This window comes from Agelaius phoeniceus, chromosome 4, assembly GCF_051311805.1.
Source record: "Agelaius phoeniceus isolate bAgePho1 chromosome 4, bAgePho1.hap1, whole genome shotgun sequence".
Classification (NCBI taxonomy): domain Eukaryota; kingdom Metazoa; phylum Chordata; class Aves; order Passeriformes; family Icteridae; genus Agelaius; species Agelaius phoeniceus.
Genome location: NC_135268.1, coordinates 46,480,402 through 46,498,272, shown reverse-complemented (window position 1 = coordinate 46,498,272; position 17,871 = coordinate 46,480,402). Strand labels below are relative to the sequence as shown.

General features: G+C 36.5%; 1 protein-coding gene across 2 annotated transcripts in view; it reads left to right on the top strand.

Moving 5' to 3' along the window:
• The window catches only part of TRMT9B (tRNA methyltransferase 9B (putative)), a 100,457-nt gene extending 83,217 nt beyond the window's left edge, over positions 1-17,240 (top strand). For both annotated transcript variants that reach the window (XM_054633213.2, XM_054633214.2), the window contains 3 exons: positions 9,232-9,386; positions 12,390-12,563; positions 15,311-17,240. In XM_054633213.2, the coding sequence (XP_054489188.2) occupies positions 9,232-9,386; positions 12,390-12,563; positions 15,311-16,350 (1,369 nt within the window). In that variant the 3' untranslated portion in view covers positions 16,351-17,240. The remainder of the gene's footprint in view (positions 1-9,231; positions 9,387-12,389; positions 12,564-15,310) is intronic.
• Positions 17,241-17,871: the final 631 nt, after the last annotated feature.

The window sequence follows — 17,871 nt, the reverse complement described above, 5'->3', positions numbered from 1 at the left end:
GTTTGTATTTTGCTGTTGAAAAGTATTCCATTTTGAAGAAAGCTTTACATTCATCTCAACATGTAATAATTTCAGAGAAGTTAATTATTTACAGCTCAACTTTCTTCAAAGCTAATATTTCTTTTGATAACCAAAATATTGATGTTTGTAGGTATCAACTTTTTTCCCCAATACAATAATTTCCTGATTTTAAGAAAAAAATAAATTACACCTAAAAAGGCCACAGCATTAAAATATTTTCCAAAGAGAAAACTTCAGTAGTGTTTATGTGAAATTTCAGCTCCCCCAGGGAGCCTTTCCTTTCCATGCTGATGAGGAAAAATTATGTTTTTCAAAGCCTTTCTCATCTTTAAAATAGAGGGCTTAGAAATAACAAGTTATGTAAAAAGGTATCGCTCATACTATAATGCATTTAAAATGAAATAATCTTTGAGTGATGGTCTTGTGATTTATGAAAACAAGGGATCTTTTCTAGGGATGTTGACTACAGCACCACTAGGCCTTCACACTGCTCAGTCTACTCCAGTTACCACTGGAAGAAGCTGTCAGTGCCAGACACTTCACAGAGGTTACACCTCAACCTTTCAGTAACAATGTAATGCAGTTTTTCCCTGTCTGGGTCTAAATCTGAACCCTGATAGGATTCCTGGTGTATCTTCAGGAGCCTTTGTCAGCTGCATAAACACCCAGTCACTGTTAGAGAGGACTTAAGACACTTTGGAGCACTAACCTCAAACACATATGAGACACCTTTTCTCTTTTGAGAAATAAATATAAATACATGACTTCCTATAACTAAAACTTACAAAAAAAAAAAAAAGTGTATAAGTCTGATTTTTTAGTTTTGTAGGATAAAAAATATGTCATACTGGCTTTGATTTCATTCAAGTGGTCATCTACTGAGATAACTTAGTACCTAGTACTGTCTACCACAAGATCTGTTCTTTTTAAACTGTATTTGGCAAATATGCTGAATACTGAATACATTTGTATATGAATATTTTAAGATAGGAAATTATATGTTCAGTTGTAATAAACATGATAATCAAGAGTAGTTTATAAAATGTACCAGGAGAAACCACTTAGTAGTTCTGTAATTACTGTAATTGATTCTACAACATTTTATATCTTGAGATCAAAGGTAGACATTGCCTGCCTCTATTTTAGATCCTACTTGATAATGTGCTACTTATCTTTCTGTCTCTGAGATTTCAGCAGAAGATATGTTTTCAAGTAATTTAATGTCTTAAGTCAGTTTGTAAATAATTTTAAATGGGGAGGTTTTGTGTATTACAGCAAGTACCATGTAAACACCAACAGTGATGAGCTCTATGACTAAAAAAAAGGAGAATTATACTACATAAATTAAAATGAATCTGACTGAAAACAGTACTCTAACTGCAAACCCGGAGTGTGAGGAAACAGAGGAAATTTTGAAAACTGTAATTCAAGAACTGTAGAATGACATTCAGGAATAAAATATTCCTATGACTATCCGTTGGCCTAAAGGATCAAGACATATGGAGAGGATACTTAGAATGACAACAGTACTTGTAAAAGACCACCTTGACTGATTCATCAGGGAAGATGGAAAGTACTAAATATTTAATGCTTGCTTAACTGCTGGAAAATGAGGAGACATGATAATTGCATACAAAGGTTTGAGACACACAGTGACCAAGGAGAAAAAATAGCTGCATTTAAAGCTTATGGGTAGATTGCTATGGTCAGGGGCTTTGAGATAGTGATGCAGGGTACAGAGTATTTCCTGATAGCTGCTTAGCTGACTTAGATTTTTAAAACCCCATTGGTGGAGGGTCCATGTCCTACCCAGTCCACAGTAATTTCCAGTGGTTTTCTGTTCATCTTCCTTTGTTTAAAGTGTCCTATCCACATCTTCCTTGTTGTAGCTTAAGCTACTGGTTTTTTTCTACTTTCAGTTTTGGCAAACAGGTATTTCCCTCCACTTTGCAACAGCCATTCTTGTTATGAGATGGTCCTCTCTCATTCTGGGCCAACACTTGGAAAAAAATTTCTTTCCCCGGGATTTATGTGATTTCTGATATCCTAGATATATACAGGATCTCATAATTATTCTCTCCTATTTTATTCTTGCTTGAAGTTAAATGTAATGCTTAACCTGATATGCCAGCAGTGCTGAATGTAGGAGAAGGAATATTTTATGTAACTTGCCCTATTTCTGTGCGCTGATCCTGTTTTTTTTTTTCTTTTCTTATTTTTTTTGGCAACAGTATATTGCTAAAACCACTATAACAACAGAGCATGTATGGTGTTAAATCTGTGAAATGTTATATGGCCCAGATCCACTTCTACAGAGCTGCTGCCAGTCATCCCATCCTGCTTCCTTCAGTCTTTGTGCAGTTGGTTATTCTTATCAAAAATGCTTTGCTTTTGTCTGTTTTGAACAGTTTAAACATTTGAATTCTCATACCATTATCCAGTTCATTTGGACCCTGATGATTTGGTCAGTCTGCAAGTATCATACAAAGAAATTATTGAGGAGTGTCCAAAGCATATTTCTGGACAGGTTTGCTCAGGGTATCCTTCCAGCATGATTGTGAATTTTGACAACTACACTCTAAATATCCTCTTCAAAATGGTATCAACTGTACCATTGTGCTGTAATTTCTAAAATCTTAAACAACTGTCCCTAGTTTTTTTTACTAGAATATGATGAGGCCAGGAGTTGTACATGTTGCCCTCAGTTTCTCAAAACTAATTTCTTGTGGCTCGGAGACTGTCTAACCCAAGACCAGTGCAATCGGTTCCCTACGTACTGTTTGTTAGGCTAGTTTAGAAAACCCTGACATTGAAAGCCCCAACCTATTCTCTCCCTAAGTTCTTATCCCTCTGTCACTGATGCATTGATACCTGGTGGCAATTAATATGAATAGTGAAGAAGAAAAATCGGAACACTTTGCTCTTCTCAGTGCTACTTATTATTAGACTTTCCTTCCTGCTTAGTAGGCCAAATTTTTCCTAGTCCCCACTTCTCTGATGCCTGTGCAGAGTGTTTCTGAGCAGGATCTGAAGACCCACATCAGTGCACATCCAGCATCACGGGTTTGTGACTGTGTGGGACTTCAGTAGGAAGGGACTCAGTGCTGGGAGCTGATTGTGAGTTTTGATGTGACAGTAAAGATGAACAGACACGTAAAGGGACTGTGAAGCTTCTGCATGAGTATGTTCCTCCTCTCAGGGTTTTTTAATGGCCAAGGGTCCATGTTTGTGCATTTTCATTTAGCAGAATGTTACCTATCTACAGAATGCAGTTTATGTACTTAGTGAAAATAAATCTGTTTACAGTGCAATGTTTCATGTACATAGACTATGACCCTATATGCGAAACAGCAAGGGGAATATTAAATGATTAACTGATCCAAGAATGTGCAGTGCATAGTACTAGGTTTTGTCTGAGCTGGAAAACAAAGCTAACAAAATGAATGTGACTGGCTGTCATTTTGAGTTACTAGAGCTTGAACTATAAGCTTATTTTCTCCAAGGTCTTGTAAGAGCAGTCTCAGTCCTTTTAATGTTTTGCTGGGACAAAGTTCTATGTATTTTAGTAAGAGAAAATACAATGATGGTGACTTCATTTCAATCAATGAAATTCCTTTAAAATGCTCATTTCACAGTTAGTGTTTCAGCTAACAGTGGTTCTTGTCAAATGTGTCCCAGCTCTTTATTTTTTGTTTCAGAATTTTCCAAACTTCACTGAAGGAAGGGTTTTGAATCAGGATTTCAGCTCAAAAAGGTTTTAGTAATGCTGCACCGAGCGCCCCTTGCTCTGATTTCAGGCTGTGCATTTTCATGGGATTATAATGGTTCATGCGTGGTTGAAATTAATTACTGGAGCTGTTAGCCTTATGTAAGCAAATCATCCTCTATTGTATCCTCTTGCTAAACTTTCATTGCAGCTAGTTTATGACAGCATTCCTATTGTTTTGTTTCATTACCATTTGTTTACTAATATAGCTGCTTTGCTTAATGACTGGTATCTGGAAGCCACTTGGCATGTTGGCATAGATAAGTTTGTTGTCTGCATTATTGGAATAAGAAATCACCATCAATCAGAAGTTGCTGCTATTGAATTTATAATTCAATCCAAGGGTGAGCAAAGTTCTGATAAAGAAGTCTTAGGTTTGTTTTTCAGGAGGGCTGCAATGACATTTTGCTGTTGGATTAATTGGATTTTTGTCTTTGCATGGGAAAAATACTGTGGTTTTTAGTCCATTAGGGCTGTACACTTCACTTTCCATAGCTACCTGTATTTGGATGAAAAGACTGATAAGTCTTGGAAGTAAACTGGAAACATTTCTCACTGAATAGGTGATTCTCCCTGTTCTAGGGCTGAAGGAAGCAATAAAAATTGAACTGCCCCACCTTTTACTTAGGTGTTATTAAAAGCTACAAGTGCTTGTGTTATTGCTGGAGAGCAGGGTACTGAGGATGTAGGCCTAGCCCTTGTGGTTTATCCTGTTCCATTTAAGCAATTAATTAGGTTATTGCATGTGTAATCAAGATTTATGTTGCTGTGGCCACAAAGAGAGACACAACTGTGCTGAATTCCCTAGATCTTTGAAGCAGTTCTTCTTACCCAAAATGATACTGAGAATTCCCATCAGCACATGAAAATGTGTGTATCTAAGAGGGGCCCTCATTAATAGGCTGAAATCTTGCCCTGAATGGAGTGAATCCATGCTGCTCATCAAAGGGTTAGAGAAAATGGGCAGTTGCAAGAGAGAAGACAAGGAAGGCCTGTGGTGCAAATTAATCAAGAGCAATTGATTTCAAGACAAATCAGAGCAGTGCAGGAAAATGACAGCGTGGTTCCAAGAGGCCATTGTCAAAAGCTTTGTGACATATACTGGGCACTGTGCTTGGCCTGGATAGAAAGGCAAGGAGGAGCTGTACAAGAGCCAGGTCAGGACTTCACAGTATTACAGTGTTGTATCAAGTTAAATAGTCATGCTGACATAGCACATGCTAAAGGAGATGGGGGAAGTTGTAATAAATTAAAAGAACATGGAAGATGAAAATTGTAGGTGACTGGGAGGAGATAACTTGAGGTAGGTGAGGAGGTCTGCAAGTGATTCAGAACTGCAGGTAATTGTCAAGAGCTTTTGGTAGGCTGTGGTAGAGGCAGTGTTTTTGGAGTGAACACTACCTCCTGTGCTTCAGTTTCAGGACACTCCAGTGAATCTGGGAGCCAGCAAATATTTTGTTCAATTGAGGATGAAGTATTTAATGCCATTAGTCCACACTGTAAATTAAATGCGTTCAAAACCAACAACGAAATTTCAAATACACTCGCCCTCCCCAAAAAAACCCCAAAACCCCACACACTATTGTAAAAAAGTGTTGGTTAATTTTGGTTGTTGTCATTTCAAGGTCACTTACTGAAACATATTTCCTACTTCAGCAGCAAAAAAAATATCCAAGCAACATGACTTTTATTAAAGCAGTATCCTTGAAAAATTAATTATCTAAAAGGTTGCAGAATGTTAATGGAATGGGAAGAAATTAGATTACCTTAGAGCCAGAGAACTCTTAGTGAGATATATAGCTATGAAAATATAGATCGTGTTTGTACAATTCTTTTACCTTCTTGGAAGGTGTAATATTTTAGGGGTTTTTTTGGTTTGTTTGGTTGGTTTTGGGTTTTTCTTTAACAAAGAGGGAAAAGAGCAATGTAAGAAAAAGTCAATGGACTACAACCTATTTACTTCCAAACAATTTGTTAATGTACCACAGTTATCTGTGATGGACTGGTGATCCATTTCCCTGCAAATTCAGCAGAATTAAAATACAGTTTTCATCCAGTTTCCTCATTTAATAAACCAGCTGCAGCAAGGGCCTGTTGTAGTCTCATGAACAAATCACCAGGAGGATGCCCAGGAAGCACTGAAGGGGAAGAGAATCCTGCTCTTCAGTTTTTATCCAAGCTGCTTGTTTGCAGTTGGTGGGTGTTTGTTGAGCTGCATTCACATCTCAGGGACTTGGCAGGACTTGCTGCAGAGTGACTGAACAGCTCAGAGTGACTGAAGAGCTCAGTGCCAATTTACTGCACACTCCCATCTCTGCTCCAAGCCTCTGCATGAGCCCTTTAGCAGGGGCATAAGTACAAGAGAAGAAGAATTGAGCAAGGGAAAAGTGTCCATAATTACCACCTTCTGCTTCTCCTCACTGGTCTTGTCAGACAGCTTCTGGGAAGCTTAAATGAGAACTGGAGCAGATGCTGAAGCAGTGGGATTTCTGGGCAGATTTTCATTACCTACTTTGCAAAACAGACTTTCCAATTATCTAGGAAGTTAAATCCAGAAGTTGGATGAAATGAACGTTTTCTACAATTCATGTGCAACAGAGGCACTGACTATTACTTTCAAAGCAAAGAAGTTGTAATGGTTGTTTTTGTTTAGAACGAGAAATAGGGGCATTGAGTTTGGCTGGTAAAGTTACATGGGTCTAAGATTCTGTGGTTTTTTGGTGACAGTTTACTTGTGTGAAAATGGTACAGCTGCAGGTCTGGGCAGACTCCTCAGGTTCCTTGTGTTTTATAAACATTGAAATGAAGAGGTTAATTGCTGGGACATTTCCTGCTGTGCTGCAAAGTAAAACCTGATAGTATTATGGATCTTGACTGGAAAGTCAAATTGGCAAGTTTGATTTCATCATGTGCCTTAATTGTTTGCCAAATATAAACAATCAGCAGGAGTGGAAATTGTTACAAAATAGTGGATGAAATAATTTGTCTTTTAGTATACTACCATTATTCTATTATAACCAAATTATTTTCTTGACAATGTTTATTAAGAATATCTAAAAATAATAACTTCTAATGGTGTGTTGTAAGACATGGAAGTCTCCAGCATGTCCTGTGTAGCTGAAGACTCAGTACCAGTTCCAGTGAACAAGAAAGTTAAAGGAAGAACTTAATGGTCTTGGATTCAATAGGAAACGAAGCCATATCTCAGTCTGTGTTGGAATTCAATGTAGACATTTTAGGAAAATAGAGAAAAAAAGACAGCGTTTGGAATTCAGTATGAATGGTTGGAAACATTCTGCCTTTTCAGTTCTTTTCAAAACTGCAAAGGTTGAACGAAGAGCTTCAAGTGGAAAGATAAAAGAAAGCACTTGGATACACTGAACCACATAGTAACTAAACATAAAATATAAATTAGAGCAAGGAGCTGGTCTGGCAACAAAATAAAAGAAATGATTGTTAGTCTTTGGAATTACTACTTATAAAGAGAGGACTCCTAGGCACTTGAACAACGAAACAGAGTATGTTTTGAGACAGAGAAAAAAGACAGCTGGAGACATGAAACACCTAATTTATTTTATTTAAGGGTCAAATAAAAACAAAGGATTGGACTTTTGACTCTGAGGAATACTTACTTGAAATCACTGCAACTAACCCATTCTATGTGACAACATAACTTGAAATAGATTCTTAGACAAGTTTGATTGAGTAACTTCTGGCACATGTAATATAATTTCAATTATTTCATAATTTCTATGTTGCTTCTTTTGTTCAGTCTGTTACAGCTTTTCACTCTTTAATGAAACTGAAAATGTGCCTAGTAGCAATGTACTATACTGTTTCTGAATTTAATTTTTTATGTATATGTACATATTCACCTAGTAAAAGGTGAGCTAATGCAGGATAAAAGAAAATTGTGGATTGTAGAAAAAAGATAAGGATTGTGAAAATGTTGAACATAAATCTTTTGAAGAGAGATACTAATACATACTACAGTCAGAATAGACGTGAAAATTGTTAACAATTTGTCCCCACCTCTTACACAGTACCAGTGAAATGGATCAAGCCTTACATACTAGTCTGTAAACATTCACACACACTTGTATGTGTGTTTTTTTCAGTCTCTGGGATTAACTCCCATTTTTAAATTAAAAAGATTGTATTTGTAGGACATGCATAGGACAGGTTGTGTCTGTAGAACAGCTGCAGTGCCAGCTCACATTATTTATTACACATATATTTAAAAAAATAATAAAAATGTTTTTTCTCATAGATACAATAATTTCTCAAATATTCTCATCTTTTCTCTCATACTAATGTATTTCAAGACTAAAAGTGACAGGAAGAAGAAATTTTTATTATGGTTTCTAAATGTATAATATTTGAAAATCAAGGAAAGTAAATTAAAGTCTTTGCTTCTGACCTTTTCAAATGCAGTCAAAGGAGTCACTTTTATAATTTTATCTTGATAATACATTGCTTAGTCTGTTTGATGTTTGGAATCCGGCTCTAATCTCTGTGGAATTGTTGGACAACTGAATAAGTTTTGTTTTAATAATGGGAAGAAATATTTCCCATGTAAACAGGCAGTTTAAATTAGTTTGAAGAATGCCTTAACACTTTGGAATGTAACCTCATCAGCCTTCATTAGATACTCAAACCTCACATGGTTGGTCCTTGGATGAGAGGATACATTAAGGAAGATGTAAGATTCTGTATGAAGAGATTCAGTGTCTGCATCCACTTGGTATCTACATGAGCTCAGGGGTAATACTTAAAGTTTAAGAAGATAGCATTTCTTGGATCACTAAACTAAAATACTGTGCTAAGATATGAAGATAGTGGAGTGGAAGTAGGGAAATCGAGGTTTTGTTGCTGAAAAATTTTAGCAAGCTAATCACTTCTAGAGGGATGATAAACCACAAATCACTTATGCATGATTTAGGGGCTTAAGTTTCAGGGACCAGGCTGTATTTCAAGTGACATATTAGTAGTTTGCCTGTTCACATTAGCAACAATAGGAAGGTTGGTTCTTAAAATCCTGTTCACAACTGGTTGGACTGATGATCGTAAAGGTCTTTCCAAGCTAAATGATTCTATTATTCTATATCCATTCTGCACTTTCACTGAATACAGGCTCCCTTTTGCACCAGATAAGCTTTTACTATATTGGGGAACTTGGGAATGTGCCTATTATTGCATAGACATGTGCAGTTACATAATGCTTCACAGGGGAGGTGATACATTCACATTTTTTCTTGACTTTCATGAAATAAAATCAGGTCCTTTGAGTTAAGACTATTTTATAAATATGACTGGTAGATGGATGTAATTTATTAATATAAGCGTACAAGGTCCTGAATTATGCATGCCTATATAAAGTCTATAAAATATAAAGTCTATACTGCAACAGTTTGTGTTATATATAACCTTCATTATGTTTTCAGGATGGAACATGAGGCTACCCAGCTAGAAAAGCAGCATGTGCACAGTGTGTATGAAAATACAGCTGCCTACTTTAGTGATCTGCAGACCAAAGCATGGCCTCGTGTTCGGAACTTTCTGCTGGAACAAAAGCCTGGCAGTCTCGTTGTTGATATAGGTAAGCTATTCTTTGAGGTGACATAAAGGATTGTTTATAAGCTTTGTTAATCATATGTAAGCTTCAGATTAACTGTTTTTTTAAGTTGTTTAAATCTGTTTTGAAATTGTTTTTAAGTCCCAATGCTAGATGCCATATACTGCTTCTTTTAATTCTTTGGCAGTGCATCATGTAGACAGTAAATAAATGTGTTCCCTCATTTTTGTTCCCTTTTGTTCCCTATTTTTTCCCTTATTTTGAGCTAAGTCTTAATCTATCAATTTCCCCACCAGCTTAATGGCCTTTCATTCCCCTGGAGTCCTTTTGAAAAAATTATGTTAATAGCCCAATTATTTAATATTTCAGTTTCTTTAGATCTCTTGGTTTATGTAATACTAATCTGCAATTTATTTGTTTTCATTTGTTCTAAAACTCTTCCTAGCAAGGCTTTTTATTAAGAGAAATCTTCTGATATGACTGCTGTTAAAAATATATTAAAAAAAAAGATCTTAGAATCTTCCTGTGATCCTAAATATGGACACCATATTTAGGTGTTTTCCTGTTATGGCATTGTCTTCCCTACATTGCCTAGCATTTATACCTGGATTTTCTGTTGTTTCTGCAGACTTTCTGGGGGGCTTCCAGATGCTGGCATCTTTCCTTTGCTTCATTATGACTTCAGTCCTACACAGCACATTGCAAAACAAATGCACTTTGCACCATTGTGTTTTCCATACTGTTTAAACTAATAAAATACACAGCAAGGTTTAACAAATGTGCACAATAAATTATGCATCTGCTTTATCCTATAAGAGAAAAACATTATTTGAATATGCTGTAGGCCATAATCAGAAGATAATATGGAGTTCTCCTGGTGCTGTTGAGCATTACACCAAAAATACTTGATAAATGTTATTTTGAGCATGTAGATATTTTTATATGTCTGCACCATTGTCACTAATCTCAGGAAACGCCCAGTGGCCTACACTCATTCAACTGAGAGCTAGATTGATTCTTGTCAGCCAAAATCATTGCCACCTCAATAGAAGTCATTTGCATCTTAGCTGAAGTTTTTTGAGGCTCCAAGAGCAGTGATTGCTGAAAGCTTTAGGTCACCCTGTTGCAGTCTCATCTGGAGAGAAGATGACACTTCATCAAAATCAATCCTTACAGTTGCCAATAAGAATACTCCCATTAAGGCACACAAGGGATCTGGTGTATCTTATTAAACCTCTTTTATGAGGCCAAAAGTAAACACAATAGTCAGATTCCTGTAGATCTTATTAAACCTCATAAAAGAGGTTTAAGGAGGAGTTGCACTAAAGTGGCACTAGTGCCAAGTGGCACTAAAATTTTCAACTAAGATCTTTAATTGTTAATTTTCAGTTTAATAGTGCCTTTTACTAAAATATAATTTTGTCTATTTGCCTTACTATTTTTCATTCATCAAAACACATGAAAATAGCTTGGCCATTGTTAGCTTCAAGAAATTCACCTTCCTGATGACTCATTTAAAAGTGAATCTCTGGCAAATGTAGATATTTAGAATACTGGGATTATTGACACTATTTAGCTTCATTCCAGAGAAGACCCTATACTTCCAAAGACCCACAGTGATTACAAAGCATTTCACCAAAAGCCATGTGTTAAGCAACTGAGTCTCCCAAATTAATGATGGTTGAATAAATGTTCCTCTGCAAACACAATAATAAATAATAATTTATAAAAATATTTAAAATTTGTAGTTTTCTAACATGCAGAACTTCATGTATTATTGCATATATTCCTTGAACTGCATTAGCAATATTAGTATTTTCCATTTTTCTCAAGTGTTACTTCAAAGAATAGTGCTTGCTTTTAGCTGAGAAATATGCTCTTTTTCACCACTGAAGTGTTGTTCTGTTCTGCAATAGTTCCTGTGCTGTCTCTCTAGATAATGGTGCACATTAACATTACCAAGAGCAGCAGTGCTGCAAGAAGCAGTGATGTTTCTAAAGATAACTCCAGGCCTTTAAATTGACTTACCAGTACTGAGCTGATTCTCTTTGCCAAGCTGCTACCCCTTTGCTTGTCTGTCAACATTCAGAAATTATTCCTCACTAGTGACCCAGAGCTGCAGTGAAAGGCTCCCAGTGTAATTTTGAAAAGTGCTTGTTATGCATAAGGCATTGAGGGATCCTCTGAAAGATTTCAATTCACTACAACATAGTCCTTGAGAAGACAAACTCTTAGGTAGAAGACATTCTGGAACAGTTAATTCCATGGGTTATAATGGGTTATAATGCATTGGCACAAAGTCAAAAAGAGGATGTGCCTGCAATATGGAAAGAACTTCTATGATTTATGGTTATTTTCGAGTCTGTAAAGTAAAAAATTTCCACTCTGACTTGTGTCAGTGGCATTTATGGTTTAGGACTTCTTGGAGACAAATGGGATGCACTGGAGAAATTCTGCATGGGGTTAAGCAGAGGAAAGAGATCTGTTGCAGACCACTGAAAAGACAGAACACACTGGCTTCAGGAAATCCCCTGAACAGAAAGTAGTTGGAAGCTGGAATGGCACTGGGGAAAGGGCCTTAGTGCTTATCCTTTTCTTACCCTCTCCTGGGTGCCCATTTATGCTCATTGTTGGTAACAGGACATCAGGCTATATAAAGACTCAGTATGAAGCAGTGTGGCTGGGTTTTTATTCCCGAAGATGTACAATACAGAGGACCATTCTTTCCTCCTCCCACCTGCACTTGTCCTTGTTCCCCACAGAAGTACAGAAAACCTGCTATTATACAGGGCTGTGGAATGAGTATTTTTGTCAGTGATGATGGTGCTGTTACAGTCCTAATGGTGTGAACATACAATTTCAACAGTCCACATGAGCCCTGCAGCAGTTAGGCTAGTCAGCACAAAGCCTCTTTTTGTTTTCCAGGAAAATTTAGGATTACGAAAAGCCTGCATATTATTTTCACTGATTTGGGAGGGAGAACAAATGTTTGTAATAGATATTCTAACCTAGTATCCTTTTCTCTAGGTTGTGGAACTGGAAAGTATCTCAGTGTCAACAGTCAAGTGTATAATCTGGGCTGTGATTACTGTGAAGGACTGGTAGAAATTGCAAGGAAGAAAGGTGATGAAGTTCTGGTGTGTGACAACCTTAACCTTCCCTTTAGGGATCAGTGCTTCAATGCAGTCATTTCAATTGGAGGTAAGACAGCATACCTACATCCTGGCCCCAGCAAATGAGAATTTCTGAGTGTTCTTTTCTTTCCATGTGGCTTCATTTCAGTCAATTGTTTTGAAACAGTTCCTTAGAATTACAGGATATATAACTTAAATTAATTTAGTCAACATGAAAAAACAAAACTCCCATTACTCAAGAGGCACTGTTGACCAAGGAAATATGCATATCCCTTGTTTGTTTATATGTGGTAGAGAAAAGATTTCCTTCCAGCATGCATTGTAAACAAGTGAAAACTAATCTAAACATGGCTGCTCAAAGCTTAAACAGATTAGATGGTCAAGACAAACTCTTGTTTTCTCCATAACATCTGTTTTGAACAGCAAATGCATTGAAATGAAAACTTTATAGCAGAACTCGGTATTCATATTAAGTATTATGTATTATGAATTCGGATTTCTCTTAGTCATAAGCACTCAGATTCATACAAGTACTTCTTGAATAAAATGACCAGAGCATCTCTGCATCTTAACTCTTCTGACCTCTCTTTTTGAAAATGCTACTCATAATTTGAGAAGTATAATTTGCAAAGCATAGATAAAAAAAGAATACCCAGTTACAGTTTAGGTTTTTAGCTCTAGTCTTGATTGAGCTTCTTTCAGGGTTTTTTAATTCATCAGCAAAGTACAAAGCATGATAATTATTATAGATAGCAATCAACAAACTACTTGAAATGTGATAGAAATTTATTTTAAAATGTATCTTTCACATAAACAAGCGGAAGGAAAGGCTAGTTAGCCAGTGAGCCCTACCCCCATTTTGGGTCTCATAGCACCATTTCAGTGCTTCTCAGATCAGCTGACTCAGAAGGATAGCATACCTATCTAGTGTTTATATCAATTATAAGCCTGACAAGTTTAAAAGTTCACATGCTATTTCAGTACATTTGACAATAATGGGTTTTAATCTCTCTTGAGTAGAGACATGCTATGCCTGTGTCCATCTAATTCTAAATAAAGTGGTTTTCATCCTATTACAGAGAAAAACAAGTATTTATGTACTTAGTCAAGTACTCTTCTTGGATTTGTTGGTATAATCATGTTTATAGGATTGATTTTTCTGCAGAACCACCAGAGTGATTCTAAGCAGAAAGAATATTTAACCTATCAAAGAATTTGCACAGATTCTGTTGGTTGATTGTTATTTCTTTCTGGTAAATTAAGCTTGGATGTGTATGCTGTCTCTGTCAGTTTTGATAAAACTTTGCAGGAGGTTCTGTGGTGATATATGGCCTAACTCCAGTATAAGAAAATATCAGTTCCCTTCTCCCTATCCTGTACCAAAAAAAAAAAGATTTTCTAGAATTATTTTTTTCAATTTTGAAAAAAGATGCCTTGGAGTCAGGAGTACAAAACAAACACTGGAAACAAACACTGACTACATAGATGGGAAACTCTTCTCAGAGTTGTCTATTTTGTATTCTCAGCAGTTTGTGAGAGCCTTGTCAATATTAACTGCCAAGAATGCTTTTCTTGGCTTGTGATAATAAAGCTACATTTTTCTCCCCTTGGTAATTTAATCAATGTTTTGATTAAAGACAGGGCTAGTTGGATTCACTTTTCATAACTACAGTGTTGAACTAACACTGTTTCTACACCTACAATTGGCTACTGTCTAGCAACAAAATAGAATCAAATTCTTCTGAATTTATAGAGAAATGTCTTCAGGTAAGAACATACTCTATTACCTGCTGTTCCATGAGTAGATTGAATGTTTTTCATGTAGAAGTGGCTGGCTTGAAACAAATCATGGAATCAGTCCTCTTTACAACACTGAATCAAATCTAGTACTGATGATATATAGAGCAACATGACCAATGTGTCCAAGCTCAGTACAAGTTAATGCCTCTGAGAGTTTAGAGAGAAAATAGTTCTCTTAGCTATTCTCTGACTGTTTAAATTGGCTCATTCATACTCCAGGTAAATAGGAAGATAGAAATAATGTAGAAATCTTGAAATGTAGTGTCATTTCACATTGGAGTGAAATTTGAAAATTTGGAAATTGTCCTGGAAAGAAGATGAAAATATTGTGATCAAAATTCTTATTTTAAATTTGACTTTATTTTTTACTAGCATAACATAATATAAAAAATATAAAATGCTGAGACATGCAATGTAGACATTATTTTTTACAAAAATTAAATTTAATTTGACAAAATTAAAGCTATGGTGAATATTTGTCTAAATTTTCTCATTAGATCCTTTGCAAGTGTGCTGATATAAAAGTTCAAAGTATCTTTTTACTGATATTACATTTTTCTGTATTTGTTACATGGTGAAAAGATTTTTCTATTTTCAGTAAGATAAATTTAAAAATTGTGCCAAAATCTAAAGTCAGCTTGATACTATTTTAACTCACCTAAAGGCTAGGCATTTAAGGGAAAGCTTGCCATGTTATAATGTGTTATGGGTTATGCAGAGAAACAGAAACCTTCAGCTTATATGCCTGACTTTTCTTGAATCCCTGTTTTGGGAGGAGATTGATTTCCTTCTTCCAGATTTTCCTATTTTTATCTGTTGAACCTAATCATAAAAGAGAGCATTCTGAGGTGAACCTCCATTGTGGTACGTATAAATTCAGCACTGTTGCTGGCTTGCAGCTAGTGATAATTTGGAATGAAGCAACTGAAATGATTGAACATGTAGAACAGGTTGAAGATGGAAATGCTTTGTCTTTACTAATATTCAGTACATAATACCTTTCTTTTTTCACAGTGATACATCATTTCTCAACTAAACAAAGGAGAATCAAAGCAATAAAGGAAATGGCAAGGATATTGACACCTGGAGGCCAAATAATGATTTATGTTTGGGCTATGGAACAAAAGAATCGTCGCTTTGAGAAACAAGATGTATTTGTTCCATGGAACAAGGCCCTGTGCTCACGCCATTTTTCAGAATCAAATCAATCTGGAGATAAGGGTGACTTTGTCCATAGTGCAAAAGGCCAAGACATACACCCTGCACAGCTTGTCATCTCTGAGTGCAGCTACCAAAACAATCTGCATCCAGAAACGGACTCAAAACATCCCCGCGATATGGACCATTGCTTACCCAGAGCCTGCTGCATGAAAATTTCTGAGGAAGAAAACAGATTTTACAGTGCTCTAGGAAGATCTTTCCGCTCATGGTTCTTCTCCAGATCCCTTGATGAATCAGCCCTGAGAAAGCAAAATGACAAAATGAAGCACCTGAAACATGAAGGAGTGTGGGCCAACAGTGCCGTACCCATTCAGCATTCACGGCACTGCAGTTTGGATTTAGGTCACCATGGGGCTCTGTTAAATGAACAGAGCTTAGATGATGATGATGATGTGTTTGTGGAAAGCCTGTCTCTCAAAAAGCCACAGTGGTCACCAGCCACAGATGCCCTGAAGGATTTAAGTTTAAATGGAGGACACCAAAGTGTAGCTCAGAGCAAGGGGGACAAAGCTTCATTTATAAGTGGCCCAGTGGAAGACAAGGACTGCATCTGTGATTGTAATAAAGATGGTGCTGGTAAGTCTGATGCCAGCAAGGTTTTCAAAAGAACTTCAACAACTGACTCCACTGACTCAGCTTTGGATTCAGCAGTGTCTGTTGGGGACCAGACTGATGCCATGCTGGATACAAAGGCCTTCATGCGTTATTACCATGTTTTTCGGGAAGGAGAGCTGAGTTCTCTGGTAGAAGAGAATGTGCCTGAGCTTCAGATACTTTCTTCCTGCTATGACCATGGAAACTGGTGCATTATTGCAGAGAGAAGAGGAACATAGCTATAAAGAGAACAAAGCAGAATCCAGTGACTGAAGATTTTAAGCTCTTCCTTGTGTTGCTGTGATTGTGCAGTGTGACATGGAATTTGAATCTTGTAGTTGTGTGCCATTTATTTTTGAGTTACTATCTCTTAACTATTTAACTAGCTGTTGCAAGCTCTGTATATAGGAATGTAAGTGGTAGACAATATTTATGTTTTGTTAAACTTTTATGAAGTTAAAACTGTAGAGTTTTATATTGCTGTTAGCAAATAATTGTGTTTTAAAATATACTTTTCTATTGAGAAATAAACCTTTTTATAAAACAAGGATCAGGGCATCTTTTATGAGAAATATCGTCTCAGTAGAAAGTCTAGTCTTTGTTCTTCAGATGCCAGAAGTTTGTTACATTGCTCCCTATTCTTGAAGTCCTATAAATGAGACATAGACACTATGTCTAAAATTGTACTTGACTGTACACTGGTAGAGTGCATGCTGCAGAACTGGGAGCAAGCATGGTCCCAGTGCTCCTTAGCTGGGAATAGAGTTATGAATGGGCAAAAAGCTGTGTACCAAACAAGCTCTGCATATTCTGTCATTTGATGGTTGTAATTGGGAGCAAATGACAGCACAGATTGAGAACAGTATTTTTTACTTTTGTTTTAAAAATAATTTAATTTATTTCTCAGGTGCAGGTGAAGTTTTACGTGTTAGCTCTCACAAATACTTTATCTTAATTTCCTTTGCTGTAGTTTTTCATTGGCTATGTGTACATAAAAGTCAGAGGAATTTGTGAGAGTGTGAGTATTATGTAAAGTTCTAAAAAATCAAATTGTTGAAATACATATATCTTTTTGATAAGCCTGGGAAGCTAAGATTAAATTAATAAAAATGCTGTGCATATCTGGTCAGCTGTTGTATTTACTTTTCTTGTTCACAGACATAAGAATATATACTAACAGTGTGTTAAATAATGTAGACAGGAAGAGGATAAGCCCAGTTTGCACATAAATTACAAATTCTTGTCTTGTGAAGTTTTAATGAACCTTTTGAGACCTAAGTGATAATAGATGGTTTATACAACTTTCCTGTTCCCTCCAAGATATACCATCACTATCCATCCGTAGTAGGTTGTAGCAGTTTATAGTGCTGGGGATAAAAAGCACCTTTGGTTTCAGAAGATCAGTGGTGGAACTGCCAACAGAAGCAGGGCTAGAAGAGGCTGATTACCTCATTAGCACAGAATTACTTCATGCCTGGGCTTAATTCATAGTCAGTGCTTGCAGTGCAGGGCACATCTTCAGTTGGTGTGATTTCGTGACCTTTAATGGAGCTGCATAGATTTCCCCCTTCCCCAAAAACCCCAAAATCCCAAACCCCTTTTGTCACAGCAGTTTTAAAGAGCTATATAATTAAGGTGTGTGCCCTATTTGAGCAAGCAGCTTTGAATACAAGGCAATAGGGGTGAAATGCCAAGCTTTTCCAGTCTATGCTGCATGAGCAGGTGGATTTGGAATTGTTCAGTAGAAAACCTTGATGGTG